Source organism: Glandiceps talaboti, chromosome 5 (assembly GCF_964340395.1).
Source record: "Glandiceps talaboti chromosome 5, keGlaTala1.1, whole genome shotgun sequence".
NCBI classification, from domain to species: domain Eukaryota; kingdom Metazoa; phylum Hemichordata; class Enteropneusta; family Spengelidae; genus Glandiceps; species Glandiceps talaboti.
In genome coordinates, this window is record NC_135553.1 from 15184558 (window position 1) to 15196986 (window position 12429).

The 12429-nt window shown below is 37.0% G+C and overlaps 2 protein-coding genes across 2 annotated transcripts; one reads left to right on the forward strand and one right to left on the reverse strand.

The window, feature by feature from the left end:
* Positions 1–3411: 3411 nt before the first annotated feature.
* Positions 3412–6964, reverse strand: LOC144435681 (uronate dehydrogenase-like). The gene is made up of 2 exons (XM_078124287.1): positions 6608–6964; positions 3412–4725 (listed from the first exon to the last, which is right to left on the reverse strand). Exon 2 carries the CDS (start codon positions 4717–4719, stop codon positions 3781–3783), a length of 939 nt encoding a protein of 312 aa, XP_077980413.1. The 5' UTR covers positions 4720–4725; positions 6608–6964; the 3' UTR covers positions 3412–3780.
* A 385-nt stretch (positions 6965–7349) lies between these two features.
* On the forward strand, positions 7350–10088 carry LOC144434942 (small ribosomal subunit protein uS5). Its single transcript, XM_078123471.1, has 5 exons — positions 7350–7601; positions 7902–8009; positions 8801–8974; positions 9438–9597; positions 9806–10088. The coding sequence occupies exons 1-5, from the start codon at positions 7374–7376 to the stop codon at positions 9967–9969; spliced, it is 834 nt and encodes a 277-aa protein (XP_077979597.1). The 5' UTR covers positions 7350–7373; the 3' UTR covers positions 9970–10088.
* The last annotated feature ends 2341 nt before the right edge of the window (positions 10089–12429 follow it).

The window sequence follows — 12429 nt, forward strand, 5'->3', positions numbered from 1 at the left end:
CCAGTGACAAGAGAACTTTGAACACATTCTAGAATGGCCTATAAACATGTAGATGATTTATTGAATTACCTGCACCAACAAGAAAACGGTGATTACTGTATCTTCTTTCTCGGAAACTAAGCTCACCAATACTGAAACTTAAAGTGAATTTGAAGATTGTATTTTTATTTTTAAAAACATTTTAAAATTTGCAGTTTCATATTATTAATTGTATTCGACAGACTTTTGAAAGAAATGGCTTTTATAGTATATAAAATTGTATATAGTATAAATTTTATAGTTAGTGGTCATTTCCACTCCATTTATATCCTATAGACTATATTGGTCTTAGTAAGTCAATGGCATTCAAATCTGTAAATGGCAATCATTTTGAATCGCCCATCGTTGCAAACCACAAATGGCCTCTTTTACGGCATCATCCAAAACGTGCCGTCCACAGAAGATATAACAGCTCTGAATGGAATCGCCAGATTTGAAATCCAATGACTACACTCTCTAGGCTACTTCATTTATTTATTATTATATTGCCCCAAGCCATTACCATTTGTTTATATGTATGCATTGAAACATCATTAAACCAATTATATTATTTGTTTACTTGTTTGTTTTAATTAAATTACTACTTTATTTCAGAAACTGAGCTAGTCAAATGTTAATTAAGTTGTTCAAATGTAAAACAAAGTAATGAATCATCAAAACAGGAAATATATGAATCACAATAAGTTATCATATTTTATAAAAAAAAATTATCAACCGCTGTGTCTAATTTACATCCTGTTTTTAAAAGACAAAATATTGAAATACAACTTTAAGGTTTTTTTCATTTTTTTTCATATTCAGGAGACAATTGAAAACAAGGGATTAAAGGGTAAATCATTGATGTTGGGGTGTGTGTGTGTGTGTGTGTGGGGGGGGGGGGGGGGGTTTGCAGGATTTGGGCCCAAAATCAATTATTTTTCATCCACCACAATAGGAATTTCTTTTTTCCAAGACAAACTAGGAAGCAATTTTTTTTCTGCCTGTTTAATACTATTAGAGGTATTAAAAGCAAAATTTCTTGTTTGGAAATATGTTTTAAATTTGACCATTTTATTGTTTTGCATCATGTTGTACTGCACCACATTGTAAATTACTTACAACTCCAGTCCAGTGTCTATTGATCAACGTTTTTTTTTAGCACAACTGAACTGAAGTTCAGTAGCCTGTGCTATGAAATGTGTGTGTGTGTATGTGTGAGTGAGTGTGTGGGTGGGTGTGTGTATGTGTGTATGTGTGTGTGTTCGTGTGTGTTCATGTGTGTGTGTGTGTGTGTGTGTGTGTGTGTATGAGTGTGTGGTTCATTCTCGCAAACCAGAGTTATTATTTCTACCACTACATTTCGGAGGTTCGTTAAGAACATTGCCATAAAACAGGCCATGGTTTGCAACGATGGTGTGGTTTTGAATTTAAACCACTTAAAATCAAAAACTAACCGACTGATTGTCTTGGTACTTGGTAGGGACTTCACTTAGGGTGTGTAGATGGAAAATTGTTCAAATGTAGGTGATCAGATTAGTGGTTTTCAAGTTATATCCAAAAAAGTGATTTTCCATCAAAACAGTCAGAGATGTGCCGGTGTATCCTGTAGGAGTGTTTTCATGTTTGAATTGTGTTTCTCGATCTGCCATGTGTATGTCAGATATTGGATTTCAGTTTTGTACATTGCCATTGGCAGTATTTTTAAGTTTCTTTGATGATTGTATATACATACATACATACATATACACATACATGCATGCATGCATGCATGCACGCACACACACACGCACGCACGCACGCACGCACACCCCCCCCCCCACACACACACACATACATATATACATATACAAATTTACCTGTTATTCTCAAATTGAATTTCCTCATAAAAGGAGACAAATACATAATAATACATTGTAATACCATACCACACTCCCTAGTAGTGTGAGTTGAGTAATTAAAGATTGAACTGAATTGAAATACATGATGGATGTGGCTTACTTTCAAAGTGAATTGAAATTGATGTACAATTGATATACTGTCATATATGTATGATGTAGTTGTTTATGAGGTAGTGTCCTTAAATCTTGCTTTGGTATGCATGAGTAAATTAACTTCCTTGTGACACTGTAACAAAGCATTTTGTTGGCATGCACCATAAAAACATTTCAATTTCTATTCAATGTCTGAAAGTTATAAGTATTCACAGTTTCCTTTATACCATCCAAATAGAAAACAATGAAATTCTATAAATATAAAAAACATTAATGGCTGCATGTTTTCCTGGTGAAACCTCAGAAGGCAATATTAGCATAATATGAGAGTGTGCACATGAATAACTTCAATAAGTGTCAGGTTTATTTCATGTGATATATATTGGTACAGTGGGAACAAAGGGGAAACCCAATAGGGTTAAAGTGGAAACACATAGTGGGGTTAAAGTGGAAACACATAGTGGGGTTATAAAGTGGAAACACATAGTGGGGTTATAAAGTGGAAACACGTAGTGGGGTTATAAAGTGGAAACACGTAGTGGGGTTAAAGTGGAAACCCAGTGGGGTTAAAGAGGAAACCCAGTGGGTTAAAGTGGAAACACACAGTGGGGTTAAAGTGGAACCCGATTGGGTTAAAGTGGAAACCCAATAGGGTTAAAGTGGAAACCCAGAGGGGTTAAAGTGGAAACACATAGTGGGGTTAAAGTGGAAACACATAGTGGGGTTAAAGTGGAAACCCAGTGGGGTTAAAGTGGAAACCCTGTGGGGTTTAAAGTGGAAACACAGTGGGATTAAAGTGGAAACACATAGTGGGGTCAAAGTGGAAACCCAGTGGGGTTTAAAGTTGAAACACAGTGGGATTAAAGTGGAAACACATAGTGGGGTTAAAGTGGAAACACATACTGAAGTAGGGTTAAAGTGGAAACCCAGTGGGGTAAAAGTGGAAACCCAGTGGGGTTAAAGTGGAAACCCAGTGGGGTTTAAAGTGGAAACACATAGTGGGTTTAAAGTGGAAACACATAGTGGGGTTAAGGTGGAAACCCAGTGGGGTTAAAGTGGAAACCCAGTGGGGTAAAAGTGGAAACCCAGTGGGATTAAAGTGGAAACCCAGTGGGGTAAAAGTGGAAACCCAGTGGCGTTAAAGTGGAAACCCAGTGGGGTTAAAGTAGAAACCCAATAGGGTTAAAGTGGAAACCCAGTGGGGTTAAAGTAGAAACCCAATAGGGTTAAAGTGGAAACCCAGTGGGGTTAAAGTGGAAACCCAGTGGGATTAAAGTTGAAACCCAGTGATAAATGTGCTAGTCTGTAAATGATCAGGTATGTTTTTTGTTAAAATAAAAAGATAACAAGCCATTATCATCAAGCTCTTAATACCATTTTTTATTGCACAAAGTTTTCCCCTTAATTGTACATGCCATATATCACCATAATAATAATAATAAACAGCGCCATCTATCATAGAGTGAACAAGACTGACAATTTGCATTCAAAAGTTTTCAGCCTATCAAAGTATGAAGTGTACATTGGTTAACATTTAATAGTACTCAATAATGATATACTTTCTTTAGACTCTTTTCATGAGGGTCAAGTTGTCATTGCTCCTAGCAAAGTTTTAAACCCTAAACCAAGTCCCTAATTACACAGCTTGCCTTGACTCGGGCACAAATGTGGTTCAAATCTTGCCCTAGGTCTTTGGCCATGCATTCAGAGACAAACGGCAGCAGGGAGGCTCATGAGCAAACCTGCAAGTTCTGAGCTAACCATTTGACTATCACAATTCTGACCAAAACTGTTCTGAGTTGTCTTGTGGGACAAAACCAATCATTTCCTTAAGGTGATCAAGACAATAAATGCCTTTAGTGTTTGCTGACGTAAGGTTCATGTTGATAAATTTTTGTGCAGGTTTTGTTGTTATAGCTTTAAAGAATGCTTGAACACAGTCTCGCTGACTTAGATATACAGATCTCAGATACGCCTCCCCTTCAGTGCCATTCAGTCTTGTAGGATTGTCGTTACTGTCCACCCAGCCAATGCGAAATGACACAATGTCAATTCCATGAGCAGCTGCATACAGTTTGCAAAGACCCTCACCCGTTAATTTACTCACTCCATAAAAAGAATCAGGTAAGGGGTCATCGAACTCAGTCATATTTACACAGGCAATTTTAGTGGTGTTGAGAGATTCTGCATTTTGGAAATTGTTGATCACGTTCCCATTCATGACATGGTTGGAACTTGCTATTATCATTTTTCTTACATTTGATTTGACGCATTCTTGTAAGACATTGTACGTTGCTATTATATTGTTCTTGTTTACACTTTCCCATGATGCCCTTACATTGCTATCAGCAGCCAGATGAACAACACAATCTAATCCCTGGAACTTGCCACTCACTGCCTTGGAATCACTCAAATCAATACCAATAGAGCCTTCAATTTCATCATCATGGAGTGTATAGTTCACCAGTTCAAAATCACCCATACTTGGTAGATTCTGTCGTAAGAGAATCCCAATAGTACCTGCAGCCCCGGTGATTCCGATACGTTTCATACTTGCATCATCTATGGGATAGGGCACTGGTTCTTTACATTTGTCATACTTTGGCCACCATTTATGCACACCATAACCAATACTGGCACCAACACCAATGGATACAGCAACACACCAGAGTTGACCACTGTCCTTACACTGCTGCAGAAAGCTCAACATCTTGATCTACAAAGTATTATAAAGCAATGATGATATATTAATACACAATTTTGTATAATAGTGTTTCCTGAGAAATTGGCAAAAGTTTCGTACAAATGTTGTATACCCCTAGCATAAATTAAGCCATTACATCTACGTGTCAAGTTTTACTCTTCTGTTATTTCCTGGGGGGGGGGGGGGGGGGGGGGGGGGGGCAATGATCCTTGTAAAATGAACAATGCAAGATTAAAGAGGTCACAAAAAGTTAAATAAATAAATAAATAAATAAATACACATGTAAATAAAAAATAAATAAATTCACAAGAATCTGATGATGTGATGATGTAATGTACTGAAATGATGTAATATACTGAGTCACAAAATGAATTCTGGGTACTGACTATTGTAGTTTTGACTTAGGTAGCTGTGATATAAAATAAACTTGTGGGCCCCAGTGTTTATATGTACTTAACATACATGAAAACAAGACAACTAGAATGCTACTGTATTGCCTTCGGTAATTTCACTGTTTTGAAATCTAAGTTCAGAACAAATCTACCCTTGAATACTCAACTTCAACAAAAACAATTACTTTTAACCTCTAGTGCTTTTAATCTATAATCAAATTATGTTGGTCAAATTGTTGTGACTGTTTGCTGACAGTCTCTGAGTTGCCGGTTTGAGCCACACTGATGGCACTTGGTTTTGAATGTCCTTAGGCTACCTGACTCAACTTTTAACTGTTTTAAGATAATATTATAGCACTAATTTGAGCAAATGGGGATTCAATCCATTAGAATGATGTTGTTTCAAGTATGTTAAATCACATGGTGAAGCAAGCATGTAATTGATTGATTGATTGATTGATTGATTGATTGATTGATTGATTGATTGATTGATTGATTGATTGATTGATTGATCAATTACATGCTCACTGCACACTATGGTTAAATGTATTGTTTGACTCTGAGGCAAATATTTAGTGCACCTCAAAATAAATTCTTGTGTCTGGTCCATGATTCAATCCCAGGTTCTTGCATTAATTACTGTTATGTCTTATAATTAGTGGAGTCATAAGTATTAGATAGGATCACTTTTAGTACAAAAAAATGTTTTTTCCAACATAGTGAGCATTTTCTTTTACATTTATTATATGTTAACCTATCCAAACTGGGCCTATACAATAGCACTGTAAGAGATTAAAATTTTGCACAAAAGGTAGCTTTTGATTTAATTTGAATGTTATTTTTAAACAATTAATTTTAACATGATTATGGCAACAGAAAATAATAGGTCTGATTTGAATGATTTCAATGTAATACAATGACATTGCAAACATATACATGCTAGTAGTGCATTCATAGTAATCCCAATCTCTACCAATCATTGGTTTGGTGTTAGCTCTGGAAATATGTGCTCCATTCAGTCTGACACGTTTTTGTGGACTAGACATATTTCCAGAGAATAGTTTGGTCATAAAGACATAGTGTAGGCAGCTCCACTGCACTGTCTATGGTTTGCTGTGTATTAATTTCAAACAATACACAAATAAAACAAGTTTGGACGTTTAATATATTTTCTAATCCCCCCTTTTTAAATCACAATTTTTTCCAGGTACCCTGACCCAGGACCCTGATAAGTACCCCCCCCCCCCCATTCTTCTACACCCCTCACACTGGTGATGTTTGTGATATAGTAATTACATTTAGCAATTTATTTGTGGTGAGATGCATAGGTGGCATAACATTGTCTCTCACTGGACAGAGGCACAGACAATGATTATATAAGTCTCCCTTTAATTTTAATATTTGTACCGGACCAATGCCAATGGTTTGAATGTTCATACTCATACACATACTAGTACATGACATTGATCGTCAAAATATTAAATGAAAATTAAAATACTCACCCGAACAATTTGGTGTACTTGCTCGTCGACTCTTGAGGGATGCTTCTTAAATTACTGATCATAAACTTGGTACGTGTACGTGTGCAGCGGTATGAAAGGGGCGTTACCGTCAAGATGTTACATACGTATCACATGTATCAATCTGATTACATGTAAAATCCGTGTAGATGTATGAATCGTTCATTGTTATTTTACCTTCGTTATTTTGCCTAAATGGTACATGTTTACGTTTTTATCGTAGAGGAGGCGATCAGGATAAAAACGTAAACATGTACCACGAAAGTCAATTCAGTGTATCAAATCATAGATCAAATCAGCAATGTGAAGATGATAATTATTATTATTGTTCTTGTTGTATGTGTGTTGGGGGCGCTGTGCCAAAAAAGATGACTCCTGACCCAGCCTCGCTTTCGGTCTTTCCTAAAACGTTCACGTAAGTATGGCAGCCTTAAAAAATTTGGCCCTTCGAAAATCGAAGCCCATCCCGCTATGACTAGATGTTTTAGTACTTTACTGAAGATGGAGATGAAAAATAAATATTGTTTTACGTGAATCGGGGTGCTTTTGGAAAGCACAGACATGTAAATACCTTAAAATCGCACATTTTCGTCGACTTGCTCCGAACGTTAAACGTGTGTACTGTACTTGTATATGTGATGTGATATGATGTAGAGGCGAGGTATGTTCATTGTAATGCTTATGTTTTTCGTTACGAAAGAAATATGTTCACATTTGACATAGAAACTTCTGTTGTTGTTTTATAGCAATGGCAGACGCAGCTTCAGCCGGTGGCACGGGCAGTCGCGGGGGATTCCGTGGTGGTTTTGGCGGACGCGGCCGTGGTCGTGGACGCGGCCGTGGACGTGGTAGAGGTCGTGGCCGTGGAAAGGCTGATGACAAAGAATGGATTCCAGTAACTAAATTAGGCAGATTAGTTAAAGATCTGAAAATCAAGACCTTAGAAGAAATCTACCTGTACTCTTTGCCAATCAAGGTAAGTTTAAAACAACTTCTGATGCATGTAATAATGTATTCTGGCCATTAGCTGCCAGTGGTTTTAGAGTGACCGAGTTGGAATCTGTGGGTTGCAGGTTGGAGCCTTGCTAGCCCAGGCCCCAGAGACATGGATGTAGTACTTGGAATGCATCATCAGTGATCATCAATATAGGATTAGTAGATTACAAAGCCAAAGACAACTCTCTTGACTACATTGCTGTAAAAAGCAATGAGCACATACATGTGAACTCTTGTGTAATTAACCGAGTACCTGTTCTTTCTGTCTGTCTTGATTTAGGAGCATGAAATCATTGACTTTTTCTTGGGATCAGCTTTGAAGGATGAAGTACTGAAGATCATGCCTGTACAGAAACAGACACGTGCTGGTCAGCGCACAAGATTTAAGGTATGTATAGATAGATACAAGTCTGTAGCCCTGTTCTCACAGTGAAATTGTTTATCAGTTTAGTATATAAAAGAAAAAGTGGACTGGATCGATTCAAATCCATTGCTCACTTTTCTTGTTGGAACAAAACCTGTTTCGAACCAATATGTAACAGAATTTGTTCAGTTTAAACCAGTTTGAATAGTTTTGGTGGGGACAAGAGACTGATATTGAACACAAGACATCTGTTTTTACACCTCCTGTTATCCAATACCACACCTGGCTATGATTGTTTGAATTGAACTTTCCAAAGAGTGTAATTGTTTATATACAGGGTCTTATCCATTGAATTTATCTTGAAATTCTCAGCTGTGTCTATTCTTTTCACGCTGGTCATGTGAATTTCATTGTAGATATTTAGACGTTTAATATTCTCCAATATTCTTGCTTGTTCAGCTGAGGAAAATATGAGTAACCTAAAAAGGAGGGGGGGGGGGGTTGCTATGAGCAGTGACAAACCCTTAGGTCACGAACATTTTCCGGCTGAGTGAAGAAAAATATTGGGAAACAATATAATTATACCTCAAACCTAATCATGAAAAAATTGTAAAAAAAAAAAAAATTGAATCTTCAAGCACCGCAGAACCAGTGTTGTAGACATGGAGTGTCGTGATGTAGCATGACCAGGGTATATAAATAATCCATATTTTTGGTTCAAAGACAATAACTTGGCTTGTGCATGGTATAATGCAGCTTGAATTGGAATATTGCTATAAAAGTTTATTTATTTTGAATGTGACTTGCTTTTGTAGGCATTTGTTGCTATTGGAGACTCCAATGGCCATATTGGATTGGGAGTGAAGTGTTCCAAAGAAGTAGCTACTGCTATCCGTGGTGCTATCATCTTGGCTAAACTCTCCGTTGTTCCAGTACGTCGTGGTTACTGGGGTAACAAAATTGGTAAACCACATACAGTACCTTGTAAGGTAAGGAGACTTGATTTAGATGATAAATGCACAGTGAATTTTTTTATATATCATGTATGAAACTTGAAAGTACAAAATGTCAACTATTCCCTATAATTATCAATTTCATACCCTAACCAGTACATAAAGCCAGGCATATTATTTCACTAGTTTGTACTAGGGAGGAGTAGAAACCATTGTATGACACAGACAGGCGTAGTATGTATCTACATTATGTATCTCTTTGGCTCATTGGTTGAATATGTGACTAAACAATACTCATATTCCCACTATCAAATGAGAAGCATAGCAAAGTCCCATTCAGCCAGGAGAACAGCTAATGAAGCATCTTGTACCAGAATCCACAAATGCTGCCAGTACACAAGTTAACTGTGTCAAGCATTCATAAGTACATTGGTAGTTTGTGTATATCATGACATAATTATTTCAAGTTTTGAAACTCTTTGATTTGTGCTTTTGATAGGTGACTGGTAAATGTGGTAGTGTATTGGTACGTTTGATCCCTGCACCCAGGGGAACTGGTATTGTCAGTGCCCCCGTCCCCAAGAAGTTGCTCAACATGGCAGGTATTGATGATTGTTACACACAGGCCACTGGTCAGACCGCTACCCTTGGTAACTTTGGTGAGTATTTGTAGTGTGACTTCAACAGTTTAGCAAATGCAGTACAACTAATTCATTAAACTGTAAAGCTACACCTTGTTTTTCAGCTCTAGCGGGCTTCTCAACCACAAGGAGAAATTGCTGATAGTGAGGCACAACATATGTACATGTATCTTGCAGATTTCTAATTCACCTAATATATGACAATTGTTATATTTTTATTACACAGCCAAAGCAACATTCCAGGCAATCAGCAGAACCTACAGTTACCTGACACCAGACATGTGGAAGGAGACTGTGTTTGGTAAATCACCATACCAGGAATTCACCGATTACCTGGCTAAAACACACACCCAGGTACAAGCTAAACACCAGGAGACAAAATCCTATTAAGCTTCTGAGATGTACTCGCCAAGAAAACCAAGAATATGTCACAGTTATGTGATCATTATTGAAACTTGATTGTTATGTACATTTCAAGAAGCTGTTAAATAAAAAGATCAAAATTTTAATTATTGTTTATGTCTGTCTTTTTGTCTGTAGCCCAAATTTCTAGGCTTGGTGTAAGAATATCATTATCAGTTTAATTTGTCCAACTTGCAGTGGCATGAACTGAATTTATAATCCATAAAATCTTGATGCAACTATTATAACCAACTTTGATATCAGTGGATTGAAAATTGTCGTATTGTACTGTTAATGGAATTAGAGATGATTTGATATTTGACTAGCGTATGCATTTGTGTATTCGTGTGTGTGTGTGTGTGCGTAAGGACAATACATGTCATTTTCAGTTCAAACAAAAGCAAGTGGTAGTTTGAGTATGTCAGTTGGTTGAATACTAGTACATGTAAGAGTACCTTGTATAGGCAAGTATTCCCCCACCCTGTGCATGAGCTCTGCTTACCCTCTGCAAGTTGTACAGGCAAGCCTGAATCTGCATCACTTCCAGGAACAGTACTCTCATTCCTTGCAAACTGTATGCATGGTTAAAACCACCCATGGTACATAGATGCTGATTTACCTGCCACTGCTGAAGGCAAGGGCTAGGGGATATGTCTATAATTCAAAGGGCCAAGGAGGCGGATTCTAATGATTGCAAAGGGCCATACACAGATTCCAATGGTTTGAAATATCTACAGCTCTACTTTCTCCATTAATGCAATTAAAAGTAGAGGGAATAGGTGTCATACCTCCATTGTTTTCTAACCTATCTCGTGCCCAGTAACTTGGTCTAACTTGGGAAGGCTTTATTTTAATGGATTCTAAAGGAATCAAGACCACAAGTAGGATTATTTTTTACAGGGTATTGGAAAAATACATGACATGCTTTCAATGAACTCTGAAGCACCAAAGCTGACCATGAAAGTATGCAGCTAATTTTGATTAACGGGTACTACAAATTAAAAGTGAAATAAAAGGTTTATGTCCAGGAATGACTTCAGTGAGTCATGGCAGATGTACATGGTTGGGTGTAAATCTCTCCAGATATGTCTTCATCTGGTGGTGTATGGTATTCTTTTCAACATGTACATTTCTAAACCCTAAAATTAAGCTTTTCTTTATTACAATACAATATTATAACAATACCAGCATGGCCACAGGTTTTTTTGTCTTAGTTCCTGATGCAAACTTTTTTTTCTCGTAAGTTAGAGACAATTTTTTTTCTCTTTGCCGGCAACATTTTGGTTTTGAAATCTTCCTGCGCCTCCCAAGCCCGAGCTCCCTAAATACCAAGTGGTTTACCTCTATGAGTATGATATGCTCTTTTGCTCTGAAATCTAAAGTGCGCCCTCTTGCAACAGTATGGGTATTATTAGATACAAATTGCAAGATGGCGGCTCACACGAAAGGTAACGTGCATTGTGATCATGGTGTTAGTGGTTTCGTTTTATTGCTCGATGAACACCATTCGCATGTCCAGTGCGTGAATTTCATGAATTTTAATCATGTATGCTCGTTCTGGCTTTGGCATTGGCATTGGCATTGAATTCATACTGTCCTGCTGTACAGTAAAAAATGAAATTTCACACAACTCGGACATAAGGTTTAATATAATAATAATATCGTCTGCTATGCTGCAAAAAACCTTCACCTCCCCTCCCCCCACAAACATCAACCCTATCATAATTAATGTCCAGTCCTTAGTGTCCCATACTTTCTCAGAGGAGAAAAAAATGACAATGTCAGAATGTCGTCCTGACTTACTCTGTCTGCAAGCAGGACTATTGATGTAGGCAAAATGTGAGTGCCAACGCAAAACATTGCTTCGTATGTGTAACATAAATAAACTTGAAAACAACAACATTGTCATGTGAATGTAGAACAAAGAGGTTCTTGTTCAAAACATAAATAAACCCCAGAGGTGTTTTGTTTTTAAATTGTTATTTCAAAGGAGTATTAAAATTTTAAGAATGACAAAGCAATTTTAATTCTGAGGTCATCAGTAGGTCATTATATATATATTATATATTATATACGTACATGTACTATTATACCATATTATACCATGCACAAGCCAGATTCAACAAAAAATATGGAATTTATACTTTGGTCGTTCTACGTCACAACAATGCGTGTTTACATTGGTTCTGCTGTGTTTGCGATATGAGTCAAAATTCTCAAAATTGCCATTTCTTTCCTACTTTTTTTTAATATTACTGACAATGGTATAATTTTATTATTCCCCAATATTTCTTTTTCTTTCAGCTGATAAATACTCATGAATAGCAACTCGAAGTGACAAAGCCCCCTTAGGTCACTCGTATTTTCCTTGTTCAGAAAAATATTGGGGAATAATATCTAATTGTAGGCAGACTGTGACATTACCTAAATGTGTTATTTATAGAAACC